The 27,474-nt window shown below is 36.1% G+C and overlaps 1 protein-coding gene across 7 annotated transcripts in view; it reads left to right on the top strand.

Moving 5' to 3' along the window:
• Nucleotides 1-27,474, top strand: part of LOC124629528 (CUGBP Elav-like family member 4) — a 572,069-nt gene that overhangs the window by 429,745 nt on the left and 114,850 nt on the right. For 4 of the 7 annotated variants that reach the window (XM_047162943.1, XM_047162946.1, XM_047162945.1 and 1 more), the window contains one exon: nt 14,374-14,499. In XM_047162943.1, the coding sequence (XP_047018899.1) occupies nt 14,374-14,499 (126 nt within the window). Of the gene's footprint in view, nt 1-12,262; nt 12,299-14,373; nt 14,500-27,474 lie in introns of all 7 variants that reach the window. The other 3 variants (XM_047162947.1, XM_047162949.1, XM_047162948.1) reach the window with 1 other exon arrangement.

Raw genomic sequence — 27,474 nt, 5'->3', positions numbered from 1 at the left:
TCTCGGGTCCAATTCGTGAGTTATACGTGCAACTCACGACACGACGCTTAAGAGGGCAACAGTTTTTGCAAATTTCCATCATTGTGTAAGGGGTTTTTCTCCGTCGCAGTTTGACGAAGGAGTTTCTTAGAAATGGCTTCACCCGTTTTTGCAATCTCTTTAGCGTGAAGGACCAATTTTTTAAAACGGGGTTATTGTTGCTCGGTTTTCATTTCTAGAATAATAACTTCTAGTTTCAGCGTCCTTTCAATATCGGACTATTCGTTGGTAAGGTTTGGTTTATAACGTTATTTTATGCTTCTCATGGGATTGATCTAAGCTTGTAGTTCGAATAAAGCACTATTATATGACGTAATGACTGTTAAATTTATAATATGCATTGAACGGGCCGCGTAATGGATAGCAGTCGTTTCGTTCGCATCGCTTTTATTTTATGTGTAGGTTTTGTACAATGTAAGAAATTCATGTGAGGATTACTAAACAAATTTTTTGGTAAATTAAAAGAGTACATAAGAGCTTCGCTGTGAATAGAATTGGTCGTATACAATGACAGATTCAATTAAAATATAAATCTTAATATCCCATTACTTCTAAAACAGCAGCTTTATATTTAATGTTCGCGTTATTCACATTTTACTATATCTTCATTTTTTACAGAGCGATTTCATGCGTTTACAAAAACTTAACATAACGTGTTGAAAAGCGATCACTTGTTCACAACATAGTTACGTCCACACCCATTATGAACGGGATTTATTGATGCTATTAACATTAAAATAATAATTTCCAACTTTATAGACTATAAAATCGTTTTAATATCAGCCCGTTTTGATAAATAATTCAATTTGCGAAGGAATTTTAGGTTGCGTAGGTATCTGTAACATTATTATTGGTATTTATCATATGCCGTTAAGTTCGAATACCTATTAATTTTAAAATCATTTATATCTATTGTTAATTGAACAACTTTATTAATCTTACTTAACTTTTTTCACGACCTCTGCATTATTGCGTATAACTATACTAAATTCTTTGTTCATAAACAAAATCTGTAGTACGTATTTAACATTTTCTTTCGTATGTAATGTAAACAAAAAACAATAGAAATTCTTTTTATCAATACCAAACATGGCTAATCAAGTAAAAAGTTTGAACTTGTCACAATTGATTTTGATTACACAAAACCATTTAATTTTGTATAAGTTTGAACAGTTTTCAACAATTAAGTTCGAAACTTTAACCGAAGGTATTCATATCTATTTAATGAAGTTTGTTGAATTAAAATTATTGACGTTAAATTAAAAAGAAAGTTAGGTTTTGTGTAAAAGAAACTCTATAAGGCTGATCCGAATTTCAAAAGCTTTTTTTTTTCGTTATGATTTCTCGGCGAAAATTAGCAACAAAAATTATAGTGATAGCCTTTCAGATTTTACTTTTAAATTTTTAGAATCTACTGACTGGAAGAAAAAATATTTATTTATTTTGTTATTCACATTTGCTCGTGTTTTAAATGTCAAGAACCTTATAATTAATTTGTTTACAACGTTAAATGTAATAAAGTTGTATGAATAGACTGATAATTATGAAAACATACACATCTCTGTCATTAACTTGCTGACGACATATCAATTTCTATGCGAAATGACAGTTGTAATTATAACATAGGTATTAAACCTACCATAGCTTTAAAGCTATATTCTTCAAAGAGTGAGCAGGGATATACAGTACCTACATAATCTTTTTCGTCAGTTATTTTATTTATTTATTAGGCTCACCCACAGCATATATTACCATATAAATATTCACAATACAAAATGACTGTATTGAGATTTTAAAATCACATAAAATCACCTAGGTGTCCAACGCAACTAGACTAGATTTTGCTGACTTAAGTTATGATTTACAATGCATATACGATTAATACTAATTCAGTCTACTGTTACTACAATAATTATACATAAAATAGGTATATTCAAGAAAATAATATATTAAAGATATTCAACTCAAGATTAGATAAAAATATGTCAAAAGATCTATAATTAGATGTCCCCACCATCTGCTAAACTTTTAAAAGGAAGTGTAATTTCCTCGTGAATTAAGTATATAAGTACTCAGCCTTAATAATTTGAAACAATTTACCTTGTTGACCGACAATTTTTTGTTTTACATCGTTTGACCTATTTACGAATTTCCTTGTTTGACACTGTAAGACTGAGGACGAATAAGTGGAGGCTTTGCATAAATAATGTTCCAATTATTTTTCGAACATATTTTTTCTAGCTACATTTTTGAAGATCTTTCACGTAAACTTTTTAAAATTGCAACAAGAATTATGATTTTTTTTAAATTAAATTTACTGTTAATTTTTCAAACAAAAAAAAATACAAACTTATGCCTACTCAATATGAAACCCCTACAAACTCGATAGCAAAGTCGCCGCAAGCATCGGGCGATAATCACCAATTCCGGTCGGAACCCGCGTTTAATACGACCATTGATTGTTTAACGGTTCGATACGCCTCTATCTCGTGTTCTTAGCTTTATAATTGCTTCATTTGTGACTGTGGGTACGTTCATTTGTACCGGGATTAGGTTTTAGCCACGCGGTATGTTCGCGTTGTGATTAAAGGAAAATTGTTTTAAGAAACCCGGTTTTAGTGAGGAGAGGAAATTGAAAGGTTGGAACCACACAAAAAATATTAACTATGTTTTATGGTCATTTGGACATTTACATGATATGATGATGATGATGTCCTCCTAGCCGATCGGCTACGGCGGCTGTTCTCATGTAAGGAGATTAGCCAACTACGCAGGACATATTATAGTGCACAAGCATTTGCGCAGACACGGGTGCACTCCCTATTCCTTCACTCTCATAGCCCGATAGGACGGCAATCCGACACGACCGGAAAGAGATCAGGCGCAGGACCGACATTTACGTGCTCTCCGATGCACGGGTGTATCAATCACCACCTTCCAGGCTCCGGGCTGCTATGTGAAAGTCTTCTAAAACCCACAAAGCGATTTCGGCCCGACTCGGGAATCGAACCCGAGACCTCGCGCTCAGCAGCCGCACTTGCGACAGCTAGACCAACGAGGCAGTTACATGATATATTACTATAACAAAAACTTGCATACTTGATAATACCAATAGCTACCTTCCATGATCCACATTTCAACAAATCAGTTGAAAGTTTCAATGCAACCATCTTTCAAAGTTATTTATAGTTCACATTCCGGCCACTTAGCCGTCCAACTTTGATAAAGGTCATACAAGACGATCTATTATTGAGGAGCGCCGCCCATTACTTATCGATCTTCCTTTTGAATTAGTGATAAAAGTTCCGACTGACGAGAGAATGTAGGGTCATCCCTAATGGTTTAATAACACCGTGTTACACGATTGACCTTAAAGGAATGTCTATATTCAGTACGTTTTTCGGCTATTTACTGTAATGGGGTCAGAGTTCTAAAAAGAGGGCAGCAAGTCAAGTAGTAGTTATATCTTTGCAAGTGATATTTTCATTATTTTCTAAATAACTTATGGAGACATAGCCAAAACAGTCCGTTTAGAAAGGAAATTAAATAACAAACAAATAAAATAATGTTGCAATATCTCCTAAATACATCACTCTACGCTATAACACAATGCCCTATGTTCTTTAGAACAATTTCTAAGCCCTAATATTGGTCGTAAATTCAAGTACACTTAGAGGATTCTTGATTTTCAGACTCATATTTTTTAATTCTGCAAAAATCAGACGACAGGTAAGTATTTTCAAAACTTTCTTACTACTAATAAACTAATTCAGCCAGCATCTGTTTATACACAAATACAACCAGTTTCCTTTTAGGGTTGTATCAAAACAAACTATAAATTACTCGTTCACAAACAGAGCACAACATTGACGGACGGCGCTACGCCCCGTCACGTGGCTACGTAAACGTTCGTTTGAGTACCACAGAGACTAGTCTTTGAATAGTGAAGATTCGTACTAAACCTATGTACGAATTCACTTATGTTTTATTTATTACATTATGTAAAAGTGTTGTATTTCCAATACCATCATTTTCAACATCTTTGAATGCGCTCAAAAAAATTCTAATGGTTTTCCCATAGACGCCGCCACTGTCTTCTGAAAATATAAAGTTATCGTACCTTTATATACAGGATCGCGTTTAAGTCCCGATTATTTATAAATAATATCTAACGAACTACTTACTAGATGCTATTGCGTCACACTAACATAAAGCTAATAGAAAGCTACATACAATCCGTGATATAAGCCGCCCTTTAAACAGTAGAACCATTTCATAACCAGCTATCCATAACAGCGAGCCAACTAATCAACAAGGGCTGAACCCAACCAATGGGATAAGAGGCACACTCCAAACTTTCTTGCCTAATGATGGCTTAATGAAAATTGCTCCGAAACGGAACGATGACAGTTAATCACCGCGCCGCAGAAAATATCTGTTTAAGCTTCGCGCATTAAGTGGAGTGGTTAAAAGTGGGTGATAAGTTAATGGGCGGTTTGTTCGTGATTTTGTCGAGATATTTATCAATGCTGATGTGATGAGGTCTGTTTTGGGTGTTTGTATTTTGTTCTGCCGGTTGAATTGGGGTCAGTATTCGGGTTATATAAAAATATGGAGCTAATATTTTGGTGTTCCGAAAATAGATTGCTAAAAAAGTTTAAGGTAATATAGTCCTATCTATACAAAATAAAAACAACAACATATACTTTCAACAAAAAAAAAAGAACGTTAAAGAACATGAAAGTCACATAAAACATTAAAAATTCCACTTTGTTCAACTCCAAAACTCTCGGGTACACTAAGGGATTTCCCGAGACCTTCAATTTAATGACAAAACTGAACTCTAAGTATATCCTACACAAGCCCCGCCCCTGGCTTTGGCAGACATTCTTGTTGACTTTCAAGTTGCGGCCCGATAGTTTGGGAACATCTTGAACTAATGAGTCAGTAGCTCAGCCTTTTATCATCCGAATGGAGAAACGTAACGTTTGTCCGTCCTTGCATCTCAGTTCAGTGTCTCGAACTTGTAGCATTAGTTCTTCAAAGGATATTACTCAATCCATTGAAGTGAATGAGACCAGTGACTCAGAATATTGTTTCGGCCGATAATTGGGTTCTTTAAAAACATTAGTTCTATTTTGAGGCGTGAAGATATTTAAGGGCAGAGCCGAACAACTACGCTGCAAGGAAAATTTTGTAGGTCTACTTTTGTTCATTTTTAATATGCATGTTTCGAGTTCGATATAAGCAAACGATTGTTTGATGTTATCATTAAGATGTTAGTCTTGAGTCTGGGCTATCACTTAACTTGCACAAAAAGAGGGCTGCATATTATTAACTTGCACTCCATGATGTCACTACGAATTGAGCCCAAAATTTTAAAGTCCTTCTAAACCCGACATTACTCTATATCGACGCAATTTATTAACATGGCAGGCCGTCAAATGTCGGAAACAGACATACAGTGGTTAAGTTTAATAGTCATAATTGGTGTTGTCCGCTTCCCGCCGGTTTCCACCGGTTTGATCTGGTCGAGCCAAATTGAAGCAATGCAATTAATTTCACGCTAAATGGTACGCTTTTACTATGGGCCTAGTATGTACTTGTGGTTGGGACTAAAAATGTGGTGGTGGGTTATGGGTTAGAAATTATTGATTTGGCTTCAATGTTGCGCTTGTTTGTGTATCTAATTATGCGTGGCCTTAATGTGGAGTTATCTACGTGTGTTTATGTTCCTATGGTTGAATTGATTGTTGAGGTAAAGTAAAATTGACTTTTCCCACTAAGGTGAAATTGTGCTGTGTACTTTAACATGTCTTCTTTTAGATTTAGCCCCCCTAAACATCGAAGCAACTTACTTTTCCGAATCAATAAAATTGAAAGCCAGCATAAAATACTCCACTATATATAATATTGTTAATTCGCTACCTTTTATTACAAAAGATAATTCAAAATCTGAGGTGTAAATAGGAAACTTAACGCGGCCGCGCATGAAGTTAATACCTTTAATGAGGGACGTTTTTGTAGTTATTATAAAACCATTTTCATCATCCCCTTATGAGATTAGTAACACTATTTATTTCCCATGAGTAACTCACAGGTAATCGAAGTGTAGTTTATGAAGAATACACAGGAATTCTTGCTGTGTAGATAGTTTTTTGGGTAATCATTAACTACAGCACACTTCTCTAAAACTATAATCAATATGACCGATGAGATGAGAAAGTAAAACAAATGCAATCGAAAAATAGCTTATTTTAGAATTTCAATTAGCAACAAATGTAGGTATAATAAGGTGTTACACTAACAAAAATCAAGTGGATATGACGATTAACATAACCAACCGACTTGTATCAAACTGGAATCGAATCCACAACACTGTGAATCACTTACAGCATCCTCAACAATCTTTACTTACACCGTGTCCTCGTTTGTATCGCATGGGTATGACACTGTGTCGTACACTGCCTGGCAATGACACGCCTGCGGTGCACCTGTCGGCAAGAACCGGTTTGTTCTGATTAATACTGCCACTCAGTGTATGTATGCTATATAAACAACAGAAAATCTTCTCACAATGGAGTCGCTATGACGATTGACACAACTTACCAGCATGTATCAAACGGGAATCAAACCCACTACACTCAGAAGCCAATCACAGAATCCTTAGCACTCTTTTCTTACACCGAGTCCTCGTTTGTATCGCATGGGTATGACACTGTGTCGTACACTGCCTGGCAGTGACACGCCTGCGGTGCACCTGTCGGCAAGAACCGGTTTGTTCCGATTAATACTGCCACTCAGCCTTTTTTTTTTTATATAAACAAAAAAGAATTCTCGTAGAACAAAGTCGCTATGACGATTGACGTAACTAATAACTTGTATCAAACGGGAATCAAACCCACTACACTCAGAAGCCAATCACAGAATCCTTAGCACTCTTTTCTTACACCGAGTCCTCGTTTGTATCGCATGGGTATGACACTGTGTCGTACACTGCCTGGCAGTGACACGCCTGCGGTGCACCTGTCGGCAAGAACCGGTTTGTTCCGATTAATACTGCCACTCAGTGTATTTGTGTTATGTTATGTTCAAGTTTAAATGGGCTGTGTAAAAAGTGGTGAATTTTTTTTGCGGTCGCAAGTTTAATTATGCATTTGAATAGTTAACTTTGTCGTCTAATAAGTAATTTTGCTACAATGACAGGGACAACTTATTTATATACATAAATACTTTAACTAAGCAAAGATATCACCACAATTAAACTACCTCAAATTGATATACCTAATCATATAACCACAAGGTCATCCATATTTCATAAACTTCCAAACTAAAACCAAAGCTTTAAAATAAATATTAACACCGACACTTAAACTCCGAAACTACCTAATGTTTACTGCATACTTATAACAAAATGACTGCACAACTTCAAGTTTCAAGTAGTACAAATTTAACTAGCTTGATGGTCTACTTGTTTCGAGAAAGACTGTGCTAACCTAGATAGTCTCAAGTGTAGTGTTTTAGCACGTAATAACTATAGTTCAGTGGCGCCCTCTAGCCGTAAACAAGCTCTATAACTTCAACGTGAACTAAATAGAATCAAAGTCGGGGAATTCGTCACTGTAAAATGTTTGTGTTAAGTTTTAAGCTTTTGGCAACTCTGGACAAACAGTTTGAATTTTTATCTAACTTCTTTCAAGTCAAATACAAAGTATCTATCTTATTCAAAATACTTTTTATAATTGAAAAAAAATCACATAATTTATTAAGATCATGATAACATTATTTTCCGCATACAGCGACTTTTATGCACCAGAAGGGACAATATGCAGTTTTAAAGTGGAATTAATAAATTAAGTACAACAATTCTGATTTTAGCCCGACATAAAGAATACACAATTCCAACTTGACAACAAACCAACTTCAACAAATCCAAAAAGCTTTAAACACCAGTACTCAGAAATTCCCACTATCAAAGCACTTCAACCCTTCCTCTCATTACTTGCACCACAGTACCACCGTCTTTGTCCCGAAGACACCTGCGCGACCTCCAATTATCAATGTAATTGGCTATTCAACATAGCTCGATGGCGCATAGCATGCCTAATTAATGGAATCAACTGAACATTGAAATTTTCGCTCCAACGGCCTTAAGCTGCCTACAGAATTTTATAATGAAGTTATGGAGAAACTGAGTTTTGGAGGCCTGTGTTGACACCGTTTTAAGAGAAGGGTCCTTTCTTGTGTAACTATGTAAACTAGTGAACTGGTAGGGTAAAAAGTGTGTTCTTACACCCTCTTCTTCAATAACTACCTACAGCCTATTATTTAAATTGCATAACAATGTGTACAGCAATTTTTGAGTTCATTACGTAGTTAGACAGAGGCGATGAAGAACTTTTTTTTCATAAAATGATAAAATAGTGGAAGTTTTTGGTAAGTCTTCAATGGGTGGAGTTAATAAAATACTTTTACGACACATAAAAATTTTGATGGTCGTAAAAACTGAGTGGTTTGCTCCGTCACCTGTAGTTTTAATTCAGAAGCTTTCAAACTTTTTCGGATAATAATGGAATGGGAAAATAATATTCCCAAGTACATTCCAATCTTTGATAGACTTACTTACATCACTCATGGGTATTATTTAACTCTATCATTATAACCTTTAGTTTTAGGATACACTTCAGCATTTACCATGTAAACGAAACGACACACACAAACGAATTAGCCCGAACTTACCTTTTATTCTGTAAGACTAGACTATCACAAAGCCGAACCAAAGAAAACACTACAACAAGCCTTATACTAAAAGCCACAAAAAACCACCTCAAAATTCCAGCTCTCATTTTATGCAGGGCCGATCAATTTCCATTTCGGGAAAAATAAAACGAGAACAGCTACCAATCAAGCCGGTAATGTTGCATGAAACCTATCAATAATATTGGTACCCCTCATAAATTCACGTTAGATCGCAACGTTATCCCTTGCAAGCAAACAATATGTTGTAATGATTGATTAGGGACTTCTATGTACAAGGTGAGGAAAAGTTTTCGTGTGCGTAGTTGTAGTGTGCAGTTTTTGGTGGTCTGTAGTGTATTATAGTGTAGTGATAGTGGTACTATAAGAATATGTTTTATGAAAAGAGATTACAGTTTGAGGCCTTTATAGAGACTGTATAATGATTGATCGGATTTACATGAAATTCTTACCATGAAGCTTATAAGACAAAACAAAGTCTACTTTATATCCAAGTGCGTGATGTTTTTTCTACGTTCTGTAGAATTCGAGTGGAAACGCGGGGCACAGCTAATAGAGATAGGGACAAGGCGTAAATGAGTCTTTTTCAGAAAATGAACTAATTAATTCCAATAAGCTGACTACAATACATATTAACTTATGATAACTTATACTTTAATATGTAACACATGTGCCAAACTCAAGAAAAGAGCAACGACAGCTTCAAACAATCATCTTAATCCTATATCACTTATTGATAAGATCAAATATGTATTTGAATCACGCTCTCCCAGTGGAATCTTAAGTCAGATTCATGAACTTAGTAAATTCTAGCAATGTTTAGGTCCAATAACTTTAAGTACTTGAAACTTGTATTGATAAACCTAGTTTCTTGGCCTTCATAATAGTGGGACCCTTAATTAAAGACATTAATGAGTTATCTATACGAGAGAAGTCTTTACATTAAGGAATAAATTGGCCTTTCATATGAACATGTTTTTGATTATTATTAAATGTTACTTTACCATTTGTATATTATTTTTTTGTTATAAAAAAATGAAGGAAAAGTACTTTATTCTTCCTTACTCATTTTGATACAGCATACTTTGGTTAGTTCGTATGTCTATATTTTAGTAATCAATAGTGTGAACCTAATATCTGTGGTTTTACATAATACCAGTTCAAACCGCATTTAGACAAACCAAGTGAAAACAGCGTGAACTTACATAACTAACCGCATAGGTATATAATAATAACCAATCAATCACAGTACAAATTGGTGGCCATTGAGCGTATAATTAGTTTATTTATCGCGGCGTTAAGGGCTACAGCTATAGTGCTGCATTAGTGCTTAATGAGGAGCATTGCGGCATGAGAACGGTACGGCAACTGCACGGGTACGGCACGGGATCGGGACGGACACGGCTATGCGGCTAACACGATGAGCCAACGGATTAAAGTAGCTTTATAAATGAAAATGGGGAGTCTTCCAGACTGAGCTATGCTGTGCTAAACATTTTTGAACAGTGTGAGTTTAGAAAACGTTGTATCTGGCCCTATACGGAGTTTTAATCTATCTAGCCTATGTGTAACTGTATACAAACATTATGATTAGGTAACTATAGAATTCTAACAACATTCTTAAATGTCATATCGAGTCAATGAATAAATTTCTTTATGTATCTATCGCTAAGCCTAATGTGAGGTGAACGACGTTACCCATATCTGAAAAAAATACGATGAAAAAACTTCAAAAATACAAGCAAAATTTCGATATAGGTATTACAAAAATATATAATGCCATCGCCGATCATTTTGTATAGTCACAGGCTTAAAATATTACCATGGAAGTTTCGGTCCGAAGCTCACAAAAGCCACTTGAAACAGATTTTCAGTATTCACTGTCTAATTAGCTCAGTCAAGTACCGAAGCGTTTCAGGTGATTTAAATGAAAACCGAATGTTATTATTGGGCATACAAGTACTTGTTACGAAAGTGAAACAGAATTATTTTGTAGCCACTTGAAGCCGATGTGCAATTAGCCGGCTATTTGGCTATTATAGCGGATTTTATACTTGAAATGTATTTTGTTTGATATTTTACTTGTTTTTGTTAATACTGGCTTGATACCTCGATAATGTAAATATGTAATCAATTATGTTTCTTCAGTTACAAAAAAATATGAGCCTTTTATCTCCATGTTAATATTTCTTGAAAATTAATAGTTGATTAATAAAAACAAACGCTATACAAATTCTGATCCTGACCCTTTTCGAAGTAATTTATTCGAGGGAGAGCAGGTAAGGGAATATCTAAAATACTTTTGACCTGTGCTTAAGAATCTCGGCTAACTTAATCCTCAGAGACATATGAATATGTTTCCAAATTAATACGGGGATTGTGCTCGAGAGATTTATTTTGAGGGTCATTCCTAGTCTGTTAAGTCTTTAAGTAGAAAGGTATGGTTGTGGGAATATTTAAAGGGTTATCAAAATACAGGTAATTTTACACGTTGAATTTACAACGTATTTTGAAAGGTAAACGTCTTGTAAAGAAACATACGAAATAAAGAAATATAGAAAACACGAGAAATATTTAACTTATATTTATATGACGTAGTCAATAAATAAATAAGTAAAATGGTTTAAAAATAGGTATAGGTATGTATCATCCCAAAAAATAACAGCGTCCCAAAGTCTAACTCTAGACAAAAAAACTAAGATAAAAAGTAGACCATACATATTTCAATACACAAAAAGAAATATCTTGCAGCACATACATAACCCTAATCCCACTTAACTGCAACACACCAAACTTGGTGCGTATGTCCGCAGCCTTATTATCAAGTCCGCTGTGAAATTATCTCAATTTACGTGGTCATTAGCACAGTCGCACGGGAGAGATATCCGGGTGTTCGCTTATAAATCTGAATTTAATGACCCACCCACCCGATTCTAATATTCGGAACAATGTTTAGGGACAGACGTTACTGTTGTACGTTTGTACGTGTAGCCGTGCATTGTTTGTGAACTCTTGCCCTTTAGTTTTGTACCTGGTTGGGAAGACGGCTAATTGTTGTGCTGTTTTGTTGCAGTGGTACGTTTTGTTATGTTTTGATTATAACAGTGTGAGAAATACTAAAAATAACTTCACCAATTGAATTTTTTATTGGGAATTGATAAGTTAGAAGTTTACTGTATTTATTTTGTTCGGCTTTGTTATAAATATATACGACTCGTGTAGGTATGTCTTGGTATGAATATTAGGTCATTAGGAAAGAAGTGTACTGTGTCAATATTGATCATAGTAATGAAAACATCACCCAATCGACCGCAATATCATTGGTAACCATTTATAATTAAGTAATAGTCTTTTACCGATCATGTGAAAGATGACTCAACCGACCCTCAGACCAACAGTCCTCACAACAATGAGCTATAATGTGGAGCGGTGGAGTAAGCGTGTGTAGCATGTTCTTGTGTTCCAGGGGGCGAGGGGAGGCGGCGCGCATAGGCGGACTCAGGTAGCGTTTGTTGTGCGTGCCCTAGGCTGTACTGTTGTCACTGTCTGTCAAATAGCGCGCGCAGTGAGCGAATGTCCACGTCTAACCTTGCCGAGTACGCCTTGCCTTATCCGCTCCATTTTCTCTCTTCGTAACTCCATGTAACCCGTGTTCTTCTTTCAAATTACGAGTTCAAATGTAGTAAATTACTTTTTTTCGGACTTTTCAAGGCAAACTCGACAGCAAAAAGGTTAGACGTGGAACGCAAACACTCACTCTGCACCATTAGTTATCGTCGTGCTGTAAAAACTATTTTTTATTTTGTTTTTTTTTTCTGTTTTTATTTTCGTATTCATTTCGATGCGTAATTAGTGTGGATTTATGTTATTATGTCATTAATTTTTATTAAAAACAAGTTCTTTATATTGAACGCCGATTTCTGTAAAGAGCCAATGACGCCCAAAATTGATGCCGCTCTTTGATCAAAAAAAGAAGAACTGAATTGGGTGACGCGAACTTCTAAGCTCACACAGAAGTCTTAAAGTAACAAGGCCCCCAGAGGGTTCCGTAGCCCCTAATCGATGTGTGACCCCTAATAATCTACGGGACCCTCGTCGATTCACCATTGCAACGTTTTAGTGTAATGTGCTAATTTTTGTGTTGACCTGAATTTGAATTTTGTTCGTTGTATTTCATTAACTAAAACTGTGTGTTATGTGTTATCATAGAGCTGTTGTTGTTCCATCACATGTGATAGGACACGGTGATATGTTGATGACGTCACATGTGATATGGTGATGAAGGTGATGGGAGCGGGTGCGTGTAGTGGCGGCGGCTCACTCATCACCCTGTGATAGGGCGCTGATTTGGAAGGAATTGTGATACAACCTTTTATTATGTGCATCCAGAAATTAATTATAGAGCCCTTTTTGATGACATTACAAAAAAATGGTGCGTGTGCTAAGAGCACTTTCAAAGGACGCCACAAAATCGCTCATGTCTTGGGTTTTTATTTATTTAATTTCATTTGATTAAATGTAACTTCTCTGTGCCTCTTTCTGTAGTACTTGTTTATATGTTGTATATCTTAAAATTTCAATTAGAAAAAAAGTATTGTGTTGGCTAAGATACAAATTAAGATAAAATTCCTGAATATTTTTTTTATAATTTCAATAAATTTCTCGATGCACCGCAAAATTTCAACCTCTCTCTAGGCTGTCTCTTCCTTGACTTAACATTGACAACAGTAGCAACTTAGTGCGCGCGCACACAGCGCTACAATCAGCCACGTAAATGCGCATACATTTGTAACATGTTCAAATAAATAACAAAAGCTATCTAAGAAAATACAAAAAAAATACTAGGAAATATTTTTTTTATTTTTGAACATCAATCAAAGTATGCGCATTTACGTCCCATACTCATTGATTTTAAACCATTGTAATCAACCGAAAAACAACTTATTCAAACTTTTGTGTAAACACAATACTAATCAATCAAAATTAATAAGCTGTTTTTCCACACAAAATTAATAGGTACCGTGGTGCTAGCGGGAAACTGTCGCGCGACTGCGGTGCCACTAAGTGTGGCGTTGTGTACGCGCACGTTTACGCGAATTACGCGCTTCAGCGCCCTGTTCAGGGAGTCTGCACTCGCCCGGTCGCTACTCAAACCTGGTCCATTGGCACCGAAGTCCAGTCTAAGCCCGCCTCTCCACGAACCACCGCTAGGCTTCCTGTGGTGTGCCTCTTTGTTTCACTGCGTTCTATTGCTAGTTCCAAACACTAAGTTCTAAAGTCTAATTTGAGGTAACAATTTGAGTTTGAGCGTTGGGTTTTGAGGCGTAGGCCTGTCGTAGCTTGGCGTAGCCGTGTAGCACTGCGTAGGCCTGCGTAGTAGGGAAATGCAATGTTTAAAAAAACTCAAAGATTACTATGTTAATATGTCTTTAGCGTTACTGTTTATTGAAATAATTAACATTTATTACAAAAATACGCTCAAAATCAAATAAACCACCAAACAAAATTGAACAAACTAGCAACGGAACGCCACAAAAATTCCTTAGATTCATACTAACCGTAGTTTTCTCATCACAGATCGGAAGTTGTTCGTGGGCATGCTCAGCAAACAGCAGACGGAGGAGGATGTGCGTCAGCTGTTCACACCGTTCGGCACAATAGAAGAGTGCTCCATACTGCGGGGGCCTGACGGCGCGAGTAAAGGTCAGTACTATGTTATGTTGGCAGGCCTATAGGTCCAGCTGAGCGTAGGGTAAAGTTGTCGTTCTATAAAAATAATATGCATTGGGTAGTAGGTAATAGTTGTTATGCTAGCTAAAGAAATAAGAATTAGATATGTACTGTTCAGAAAAATAATATAATAAAATATTTCTTAATGTCAAAGCAGAGTTAACATTGGAAAAACTGTTCAATGCAATTTTCACACCAGACACTTATTTAATTACACCTTTCACAAACCCATAAAAAAATCTACTAGACCTCTAAAAACAAAACAACCCTATTTATAACCACAAGAAACCAACAAAAACAGACCAAAAATACCCCAATATTAAGTTTACCTGCACCGATATACATTCACTATCATCATAACAAATGCGGGTACTCAATGAATTATTTACGCTGTACCTACATTTCCACCCTTAAGAAACTACCCCTATAAATAGCCCCATGGAACTACTAAGGACTACTGAACTACAGGAGCACTCCTTTTTGATGAATTACTCTTGTTTTTTGTTTTTGTCTCTCATTTGTTATTTGTTGTGAATTGAATTAAGGTTTGTTAAGACAAGTTGTTGCATGTTCGATGTATTAGTGATTGGTGACTTCTGTTCTGCATTAAGTATTTACTACTGAGAAAGTTTTTCCATTATCTTTCGTGCGGGGATCTTTATTCTTGTACAATAAATACATAATTAACTTCCTCTTAAATTGTACGTAATTTTTGGACAACGACAGGATGTAACCACAGATAAGTGTCTAAGCAGTTCCTACTTCTTCAACAAAACCGATCCTCAACATGGGTCATTTTGTACCCCTTCGAGGACCCGAAAATCGAATTCCACAAAACCAACAAACTCAGAAGCAATATACACAAAATTATTTGCCCTGAACGTTGAAATCTGTATAACCCTACCACCTACACTCAAATACGTCATATTGGGCGCCAAGCCGGTCCGATATCACTCCGATTTAATTTCATCGTCGCCTACAAAATTTCTGAATTTCAATCGACTTCCAACTTACGTACGCGGTTTGTTCGTCACCAAAACAGCCTATTTTAATACACATTAGGGTCCAATTTCACCGATAACATAAACGTCAGATTTCTTAAAACGACTATCCACTATGAATTTGCACGTTCTATTTTCCAATTAAGTGGTTTTAAGAAAATCGGTTGTGTTGTCGGTGGACTTGGGCTTAAGGGTTTTTACTCCCAAAGAACGTTATTATTGAACCATAAAGTTATTAAGTGCTGAGTACAGATGTACGAAATAGCGCTGCAAATTGTTAATTCGAGTTAATAACGAACCTCCCGAAGAAGCGATAAAGTAATTTTTTACGAGCATCGTCCGAACATTATCGTTAATGTTTTGCCGTTATAAATTAAGTGGTGTTTCGACCTCAATCCTTGGAGATTACTGAGTTTTAAGAGTAATGGAATAGTCGTTGATCGGCAGGTTTTCAGTTTAAGTGCCGTTTATTTTTATGTTTAAAGGAGACTGGACTTTTTTAGCAGCTTATGTGTGTATTTTTAATGAAGGTAAAGTCTGTATTTTCAGTAATAGGTTTTGTAGAAAATTGGGATAAGTAGCCCCTGAAATAAGCACGTTTAAGCAAACAAACAAACACACTCTTCAACTTTATAATATTACGTATGGATCAGATGTTTCTCGTACAATTATTTGAAGACAACGATAAGTATTCCATCATATTTTTACACATCTTCAACACCTTCTTTGTTTATTTCAAAGCTCGTATTGCTGCCTACTCATTCTCGCGTATAAAGGACGATATATTCGCGTGTTCCAGCCACATGCGCGAAGCTATAATGCTATTCTATTAATGAATCAAGATACCATTACGCAGGGAGGGCGATAAAAATGTTATTTATTACCTCTCTTACTCGCGCTTCCCTATATTTAGAAGTATAATTTTGGACTTTATCTTTGTAAGAATATTAGGTAAAAGTTACTGTTTTATCCTTATTAGAGTTATTTTTAAATGCTGATTTGTTTTTATTGTTGTACTCTTAAAGGGGAGAATGAAGTCGGCTTTTTAACATCTACGTATACTTAATGTTATAATGCGTATATAGAGTTTGTTTGTTGGTTGGGATGCGCAAAGCTTAGGAACTACTGGTCTAATTTTAAAAAATCTTTCATTAATAGATGAACATGAATGATGAAATCATGAATGATGTATTTATCAAGTAAGGCGTAGTTTCAGCTGCTAGTGAAAATATAACTTTGAGGAAGAGGACTGTACGGTCTTGACGGGTTATTCAAGTGTTAAATCGTGTGTAAAAGATACACGTAAAACGAGATAACTAGCTAGTGGTAAACAAAAGTATACAATTTCTAGTCTTTGTTGATATAAATTCTATGAAACACTAAGGGCTAGTAATATCGTCTTACTATTTGTAAGACTAATTAGTCGCTCTCTAGGATTCCTGGAACTAGTATTACATTTCATTCTGAATTCAGTTTAGTTTACTTTATCCTTAAATAGAGATGGGTAGACAGGGTAATAGATATACATATACTAATTAGCTTCTAACAGAAGTCTTATTCGGGTCCCGTGAGTAACTTCAAGCACATGGATAATAAGTGGTCTATAGTCTATATCGACTATCGAAATATATTACAATGCAAGATTCTTTGAATCGAATCAGTAATTTCTGAGATTAGTGCATACAAAAAAAAACTTCAGCTTTATAATATTAGTATCATTTAAACTTTGGTTATTTTCAAAGACCTAATAAAACCAAAAGTTTTAGAAAAAATAATTAAAGTAAACATTTAATTAAATCACACCAACAAACACTAGACCATTAAAACTTCCATATAAAACTAGGCACTATAAACAAGTTTTAGTGCTTAATCCACAAATATATATAGACACAGCTTGTCTGCTAAGACTATAAAGAGCCTACATCCTGGCTAATTACGAGACTTAATTACTTGCCTTCGTTTTTGTATACAGTAATTAAGTGGAGCAAGGCCGGGGAAAATCCCGCTTGTGTTGCCGTTATGCGATGTACTGCTAAATAAGATTTAAAAAAAAAATGCAATAAATGTAGCATATTTTGATATTTGTAACATTAAAAATGTAAATAAAAATAAATCAATCTTAACAAAAATAAATGACCACTTTTTGTGACTATATTTTCTGTGCAAATTAAATAATTGGTTAGTCCATAAAACAAAATTTCTTCAAAGAAACTTCGTGCAAAACGAGTATATGACAAGCAAATTAAAGATTCACAGCGCAAGCTTCAAGATACAAAATTAAGGCCACTCCAAGCCCAGACTCATCTGTATCAAAGAAAACAAAACTTAATATTAACTGCCTAAACTTTTTAACTCTCATTCCTCATTCAACGCACCAAAGAAACAATCTGAGCCTAATAAAGGCGCTGCGTACCTCGTTTATGAAATTTCCCCTCCCTTAAGTGACATAAAGCGTTTGCGCGAAAACACAACTAAAAATCTAATTTTGCGAACAAAAAACACAATTTTCGTGTTCAGAGTGGAATCAAATAAGTCTTGAAAGCAACGAAATGTAGTAACGGTCAATAAATGTCGTTTTAATTTGCAATTGGCGTTATCTTTGGCGCTCACATCAAGCGGCACCGGGGGTGTATTACGTATCTCTATCGGCAGTCGATGTCGAATGTTAGCGACCACTTACGATCGCGTATTGGGACGTAGGAGAATTTTTAGTGGCCGATTTTATGTTACTGCTGAACATCGTCGGGGTAAATTTTTGTGGTGCTTGGGTGTGGAATATTTTTAGTGCATCTTTTTGTGGACGATTAAATCTTTAAAGCATGAATCTATATAAATCCGAACTTGTTCGCAATATTTTTTTAAGACGGCAAAATAAGTTGTCACGTAGTCAATCTTCATAATCATGTACTTATATACATATATCCTGTTTTTCTTTGTTTCTCTAAGTATTGCACCCCTTTCTCTTTACAACAAACTACTAAAAATACCTCATCACCACATTTAAATCTCCATCACTCGGTCACCTGCCTCAGCTCAGATATTCGTCATAACTGGCGAGTCTCGTTACTCTCTATCGTTTAGCCTCCGTAATAGGGTCACGGGAACGCCATCGTAAACCGGGAACAACCCGACTCTTTACTGTCCCGGCAATGACTGTGCCGTAAAATATCACCAATTTACTCCTCACTTAGAAACACAGGAGATGTAGGATTTTTGTTTTTGAACGTTAAAGGGGTCGTAAAATGTACTGAGATTTTTTGGGAGAAGGTTACATTGTTGGAGGTATAATTTCTGACCCGTGACTTTGACATTATTCCTAATTAAGCAGTTTTTATCTGTTATGTTCTGTTTACAACAATTTACCATTTAAGGATTGTTTTCCGTTTTGTAATTGGCAACAAAGTGTGTGTGTTAATATTTTTTTTTTAAGTTTAGTAGTAATGATAAATGACAGATAGATACCTACAACATATTTGAACTAATAGAAGAAAATGTCTATTTAGATCAGTTACAGCCTTTTTATCGTCCCACTGCTGGGCACAGGCCTACTCTCACACGGAGAAGGATTGAGCATTAATCACCACGCTTGCTCAATGCGGGTTGGTGATTTCAGACTATACAGTCCAGGTTTCCTCAAGATGTTTTCCTTCATCTTTTTATCAGTCAATGATGTCTAAGATATACTTAGAAAGTACAAATTTAGAAAAGTTGCATTGGTACTTGCCTGACCTGGATTCGAACCCGCGCCCTCATACTTGAGAGGTTGGTTCTTTGCCCACTAGGCCACCACGACTCATCATATATTTATATCACTCAAGAAAAAATATAATGATGGCAAAACGACGAAAAAATCACTAGTTACATATTAAATTAACAATCTACTTGTACCTACAAACTACTCTAACGTAAAAGTATCTATGCAGTTTTTTGGAAACATGCTGCTCTTCTCAGAATAGAAGTCTATTACATTATAACATACGAATATGAAATGAGTGAGCCGTCCGCGCGTCATCATCATCTTCCTGCCCTGTTCCCAAGTCATTTGGGGTCGGCGCAACATGTCTTTTTCTTCCATTCCTCTCTGTCAGACGTCATACTTACATCCACTCCTTTTTGCTTCATGTCTTCTTTCAGGCAATCAATCCATCTTTTCCTCGGTCTACCTCTGCCTCTCCATCCCTCCACATTCATACTTAGCACACTCTTTGTAGCATGCGTTTCACACCGTCTCATCACATGCCCATACCAGGACAAACGCTGACCTCTCATTTTCTCTGTCACTGGCGCTACTTTCAGGCTTCCTCTGATATACTCATTCCTCACTTTGTCCATTCTGGTAACACCACACATCCATCTCAACATTCTCATCTCTGCTACATGCACTCTTTTCTCATCCTTCTTTTTCAATGCCCAACACTCTGATCCATACAGGACGACAGGTCTTATGACGGTTTTGTAGATTTTGCCCTTCAGTTTGAGAGGCATCCGTGGGTCACAGATAGTGCTAGTTAACTGTCGCCACTTCATCCATCCAGAATTGATCCGATGCGTAACGTCCCTGTCCACCTCACCGTCACTTTGGACGAGTGAACCAAGGTACCGGAAGTCGGAGCAGGCTGGTAGGGGCATGCCGGCTAGGGTTATGGCCATGGGTCTTGATATACCGCCAAAATCGCAATGCAGATACTCAGTTTTGCTCTTGCTGACCTTTAACCCTACCGTCTCCAGTCTTAGCCGCCATGCTTCCAATCTGCTCTGGACCTCTGGTCCACTCTCCCCCACCAAAACAATGTCATCGGCGAAAAGCATACACCAGGGAACCTCCTCCTGAGTGTCCGCTGTAAGGGCGTCCATTAACAACAGGAAGAGGTAAGGACTGAGCGCCGACCCCTGATGTAAGCCAACGCCTACACTGAAACTGGCGGTAGTGCCGGCTGTGGACCGGACTTGTGTACTGCATCTGCCGTACATCGCTCGGATCAACTGCACATACTTCCCTGGCATACCTTTCTCCTTAAGGGCCCACCACAAAACCTCACGAGGTACCCGGTCATATGCCTTTTCAAGGTCAACGAACACCATATGCAAGTTTTTGTGTGCGCCCCTGTACTTTTCGCACAGTTGGCGAATACAGAATATAGCGTCCGTTGTACCCCGACCAGGCGTAAAACCAAACTGGTTTCGTGAGATATCACTCTCTTCTCTCAGCCTTCTTTCAATAATTTTCTCCCAGACTTTCATACTATGTGACATTAACTTTATTCCCCTATAGTTGTTGCAATCCAACACGTCACCCTTGTTCTTAAAAATGGGCACCAGGTAACTATTGCACCATTCGTCCGGTATTCTTTCCTCTTGCAACAACTTATTGAAGAATAAAGCTAACCACTTCCATCCATTCATCCGCAATAGCTTCCATACTTCCACTGGTATTTCAGCCGTCCGCGCGTATGAAATGAAAAATGGCGCCCAGTCACTTGTTATTTCTAACATCATCTTCTCAACATTGCTTTTAAATTATTTGCATAACATTCTCCTTCTAAGCTTAACGAAATTATACACAATCTGTTTACATAAATATCATGTCGAAGAAAATAAATTCTGTGTAATTTATTAAAGAAAATAATGTAAATATTCTTACCTGTATGTATTAAATCTTACGCTACAAACAAATGAATAAGTACTACCTACCAGTTAACACACAACATATAAACGCTAACAAAATCCCCAAACACGAAGAAACCCATTCGATTTTATCCCCAGACAAGTCTATAACGAAACAAATGTAACTATTCAAATGTAGATCGAACGATTTCCCTAACATTCCTCGGCTTATAGAGGTCGCAGACGCATTACGCGAAAAATTTGCGCCTAAACTGTAAAAACATAATAAAAATTCGGTTCCGTAAGAAAAAGCTGGCTATTCTCGTCATTGCGAACGACCGCGATACGACCTCATATGAGTCAAATAACCCTACACTGCTACCAAGAGATCAATATGTATGTGTTAAAGGAAGATATTTTCGTATGAAGTCTGCATAATTTTTGGTGTATTTTCTATATTTTGGCTGGTTGATCTGGTGTTTGAATCAATGTTGTGGGTTTTAGTCAGTTCATTTTATAAAGTAACCGAGTAAGCTTCGGTATATCCATAGCCATGGAATACTGAAATAACTTTATTTGATAAATGAATTATTTATAAACTTTAAAAATCAATATCATATAACAAAAATAAATATCTTTTAAAAATGTGCCCAAACACGTCAACAAAATTTGGCAATATAAAAGGCTTTTACAGTACCTCTACGTACCTAATAAAACTTTTCAAAATTTCCCATATTATACCTATCAAAGATCGCCCGACTTCCTTGTTCAACGTCACCTTTCTACCAATCAATCTCCTGCACAAAAACAAACTTTACTATTCACAGAACATTTTACAACCTAAGCCTCTAAGGACTTACTTTGTAACATTTTTATTATCAAAAGCAAGTAATCCTTCTCTGCCATCGAAAGGCCCAAGTTGCCCCAAAATCTCAAGTAATAATAAAATACGAAAGTAAGTCTATTGGTCTATTATGCTACTAGTGTAAAACTGACTGATCTGATGATTTTTTGCATAGACTCAGGTAGTATCCTCAAAGCTGTAGACGACAAGAGTAGGTACTTTTTACTTAGGCACAAGGGGTAGTTCCTAAGTACGTACGTACGTAGTAGAATATGTGGCAATAGGTTGAACTTCAAGCATCACCTAGTGCCTATGTACACAATAATTTGGTACCGGTGAACCTTAGACCTTAGCTAATAAAATTGCCAGCTAATGTATAATCCAATAAAACGTTTAGGTACTTACCTAGGATGGAATTAGAAGTTGCTACACGTCGCCAGATTCTTATGTGGAGTTAGTAAGTCTTTACTTCTATGGAATTACAAGTAAATTTTTTTCCTACTATGTAAGGACAGATAGATAACAAACTATTATGGACTTCAATAACTTATCTATGGTTTGTGATTATAGATTGAATTTTGACAAATTAAGTACCATAAAGGTTATGTCAAATATCAATGTCTAATCACAAAATAACAGATAGGTTGGTTACAGTAATCTACAGTTAGACAATTTTCCTACCATATTTAAAGATATTCCTGGTAAAATGATTCAAAGGTTAAAAACCTCGAAGAAAATTGGAGAAACTAAAATCTTCCTTGAATTGGGAAGTTATTGTCGATAAGTGCAAAGTTTACCTTATCTTTTCCTCGTTCCTTCCCTTAGGTACTGCTCTTCATGATCAGCTTGTCGGAATTTACGTAGCAAATAAATTTTCCGCAAAACCTTATATAAATAGACAGGTATATTTATTGGATTAGGTGTTATTTAACTGTTTTGGATCAATATTAATATTAATAAATTAATATTGATCAATCAATGACTGATGAATTATAATTTGTATGACATATGTTATAATTATATTAGATATTTTGATAATCATAGCATAATCACCATCATAAAACTCTTGGCTCCAATATCAAAAATCCAGTTGAGATGGTATATTTCGACGACCACTACAAATTATTTTACACCACAACAAAAATCTAGCTAAGACGTACACACGATCAAAAAATTGCAAAATAAATTACTCGAAAACTACCAAAAAGGTTCTCCATCTAATGGCTGTATGATATAAAATATGCGTAAGAGTGTCATAGCGTTAGCGTAGGCACAGCTATTTTTTATCGCGCGCAAGAGGGCTTCGCTTAGTGCAAAACACTGTAGTGGGGCACCAGACTCATCTAGTTTATATCCAAAGTGAAATATGAGCGTTTCAAAATATTCCGCGCGGAAAATGGTATATGGAAAATGTCGCGTCGTGTGTTGAGATTGTGTTCAAGGATTTTTTGAGTATGTGCGAAAGAAAATTATGTAAATGAGTTAATAACATTAGTGAATAGATATTTAGATTTAAACAATTTTTCGCTAACGCTAGATTAAATTTGCCATAATTGTATTTCTGTAAGTGTACGATCAAAACTTTACATTCAGAACGTTTTCGGTCTCTAAAAATCCTTATAACATTATATGAAATAAGTCTGTGTATTACATTAGTAACGTGACTTCTAAAAGAATATATTCAAATCCTGTAATGTGATGTGACTCAGTATTCACACAACCCTAACATACTTCGAGAAAACTCCGTGTCATGCAAATCCGAAAAGGCAAAAGGACTAAAAGAATTGAAATCTCATCGGACAAAGGTCTGTATTACGACACAAGTAACAGTATTTATTACTGGTATACCTTATCTTGTTTTACGAGTCCATATTTTGGTCCGAGTCGTGATTTTCGACAACCCTAGCAGTGACGGGTTATGTGTTGCCAGGGAAGCAAAGATTTTGTTTTTATTACATCGTAATGATTGATTTGTTTAGTTCTTAATTACTCAATGTTAAGGATACTTAGTAAAACCATAAAAGGGATGTAGGTACTCAGGAAAAGTTACTCGTATTTACGCTTGACGGAGGTATGCGTTACATCTTCCTCTTATGATGTAATCGGACCCATAACATTGTGATGTCATACTGTAAATGTGCTGACCATGGCAAGACACATTCATCCATGGACCCCATAATAAAGCATTTCCCCCAATCGTTTCCTATTACTTCAGAGGGGAATAGCCACTGAAATGTATATTCTCTTTTAGATATAATATCAGAAATATATTTTCCCAGAATTCTGAAGAAATGGAAGATTATTTTATTAAATGGAGCTGAGTGTTTATTAAATAAAAGCAACACTTTGCAACATATCAAACAAATCTATTCTTCTCACTCGTAAATATTTACTGTCAGTTTAATCATAAATATTTACTGCCAATTTCTAGAATCTATAAAAAGTCTACAGCATACTATCAAAACTTTGAGCGTAAAATGTTTACGCGTAGCTATCAGACGAATTACGAAAAGAGTTTTCACACAAAAAGTCTAAAAAGAATAAAAAAGAGTGCGTATTTCAAATTTGGAATAAGTGTTCTTTTTGACGTTTGGCGGGCGTATTCTGTTTTTAAATAAGGGTGGAAAGGTTGAGTAGTCGCGGCGCGGGGCTGAGCAGAGCGCACCGCATGTTATTTCGCCGCGGTCGATGTGCGGTCGGCGGCCGCAACGCAAACGTCACGCGGCGTGACGAGCACGTGTTGCGGCCGCGTCACGTGACAGCGACGGAATTGCGTCCTGCAACTAATGAGCGCTTTGACGTCTTTCTGCGGGCGGACCTTCGTTATGAGAAATGGGTCATGGTTTCTGTTAATATAATTTCATGATGGAAATGTTCAGCTTTGTTGACGATATTGTGTTTTGGACGTAAATTATTGCAAGACCTTTTGAGATTGTAAAGCTAAATTAAGTTTTACAGCAGTCTTTACGATATTTTTTATCAATCTCTGTTCAGATAAAGCTTTTCCCTGACACAGACCGAGACCCTAAAATATCGCCTGCTATCTATCTTCATGAGCATCTCATCTCAGGTCCATTCTGTAAGCTTCGTTCTTAGGTAAATCTTCCCTTCCATTAGGTTTGCGAAAACGCCGATAATATGGACTATCAATCAATATTTCAGTTACGTAATTTCACAATCTTCTCAGAAAATATTAATAACGAAAATGTTTGAATAATATCAATTACATATAAAAGTTGGGAAGGAATTATTAAATTTCCGTGCGCCCATATCATTCCCTTCGTATTTGCTATGGGTATCTCTGCTCCGCTTGTTACATGAAACATTTGGCCCGAGGCAGGGGAAATACTTAACTATGTGGAAAAAAGATTTTTGTGCTTTGTCCTACCAGATCCTTAGATATGAAATACGTATTTAATTAAGCTTTTATATTGTAGGGCAACGAAATTGAATGATAAAATTAGCAAAGGGCTACCAGGGGAATTCGGGAAAGTATTTTGCTGGCTTGCTGGTTTTTAATGGTCGAGTGAGAATCTCAACTTTGAGACAGTTACAGTGAGAAAATCAAATTGGGACAGAAAACAAATAAAAATACATACAAAGATAAAGGTTTTAGTGTCGTACATAACTTATTCCTTTCATAAACAGCTCTGAATAATTGTAACATCGTACAAAATTATCAAGTACAAAAATGGGGCCAAAACAAAACAAAAGCAGAACTTAGGACCTTACCCCGCTTGTCTTACAGTCTATGATAAATGGCTTAATTAGCCACTTAATAGAAAAAGCCTTCGTTAGAACAATAGGCCGAGCGAATGGACCGGAATGATATCACCCTCTCCCTCTAATTGTACCGTTCAAGTAAAGCTTAGTTTTCAGAATTAATTAAACTAAGTACCCTTTTGAGTACTAAATGTAAATAGTTACGAAAGTGATCTATTTACAAGAGATTTTGGCTAAAGATGTTTCTAGATGCTTCGAGATATGTTCGAAATCTTAATTAGTGCGATAAGCTGGGCCTATTGAAACGAGGTCAATATTTTAGTAACATCGTGTAGGTTGGACTTAACTTTTCAAGAAATCCTTTATGCTAAGATTAGTTTTATTAAATAAAAATATTTTACCCATTATTTTTCGAAGCTACAAGAATTTTTCAATTTTAAGAAAAAAAGAGAAAAGAGATTAGAACATAGGACTGATAATGTGAAAGGTCATTTTACACTATTGAACCCAGTGTCCCACTAGTAGAGAAGAAGCGATATATTATCTGTCATTACCAGCTATATCGCGGTAATATTGACCTCCCCAAGCTACAACCACGTAATAGACTTATATGGTCGACGGTAATGAGGTGATGCGGGTATAGAATAGGCTTTTTCGCCTTGCGATTGATTTAAAAAAGTTGAGAGTTATTTAAATAAGAGCTTAAATCAGTATAATTTATGATAAAAATGAAGAGTGTCATTATAAAGATACTTCCCTTGATTTGTAAAACAACAAAAAACACCGAATGATTTGTCCGTTCAAAATTGCGTCCCCAATTTAAACTGAACACAAAAAAAAATAAAAATGTTTTCCTTATTATTCCGTCATAAACTGCAACGTCTTTATTCCCAAACGAATACACTTGATGTACATTCTCAATCAACATCCAATTGCCTCCCCAATGTCTTGAGTACACTCGAACACAATTATACACTTCATTTAAAAAGAAACGCCAACAAAGAGCGCGTCAAAAGAAATGATTCACATTTATCGTACCCTCTTTAAAACACAAAACAACGCGACTGCCGGTCCTTAAGCCTCTTTCACGCGAAAAACGTCTGCCGATTAATTTACGTCAGCGCGTGTTCGGCGTAAACGGCCGAAGGCGCCCGAACGCGCCCGAATTCGCGCTGTCACGATGACGGTTATAAACGTCACCTTACAAGCCAAGTCACTGCCTATTTGAATTGATGGACGCAAAATACCGATACATTGGTGTTATTGAATTACTATTATTTATGGATGATCTTTCTATCATTTTACCGGCGCTTCATATGTTATAAGCTTATTTGGAACAAGGAAAAGCTTAAGGCAAACAGGGTCGGGTATCTACCAATTTCGTAGAATCACAGTGAGCAATTACAAATTCATATAATATCCGGTAAAAATATCATTTTACTCTTACGTAAATTCCTGGTAGGATCAGATTACTCGCTTATAAAAACAAAGAATAATAATAATTCAAGAACAAACTTGCAATAAGTAAATTGAACGTAAGTGACGCGCCCTCAAGACGTCGTATAACGTCGAGACTCATGTATTATAATTATTTCGCCCGACGACGCTTAAAATTTAATGAATGTGTTTATTACAACGTAAGATTTTTCGTTAAATGTGTGCGTGAACTGAGTTTACAATTAAGTTAAGCTTTGTTACAAGTAGCTAGCGATTAATGTTGGAGTTTTTACACTGATAAAAAATTGCTTGCTTGTGCAACAATGTATGACTAATTTT

This window comes from Helicoverpa zea, chromosome 4 (genome assembly GCF_022581195.2).
Source record: "Helicoverpa zea isolate HzStark_Cry1AcR chromosome 4, ilHelZeax1.1, whole genome shotgun sequence".
NCBI classification, from domain to species: domain Eukaryota; kingdom Metazoa; phylum Arthropoda; class Insecta; order Lepidoptera; family Noctuidae; genus Helicoverpa; species Helicoverpa zea.
The sequence above is the reverse complement of the archived record's forward strand: the minus strand, read 5'-3'. Positions and strand labels throughout refer to the sequence as shown.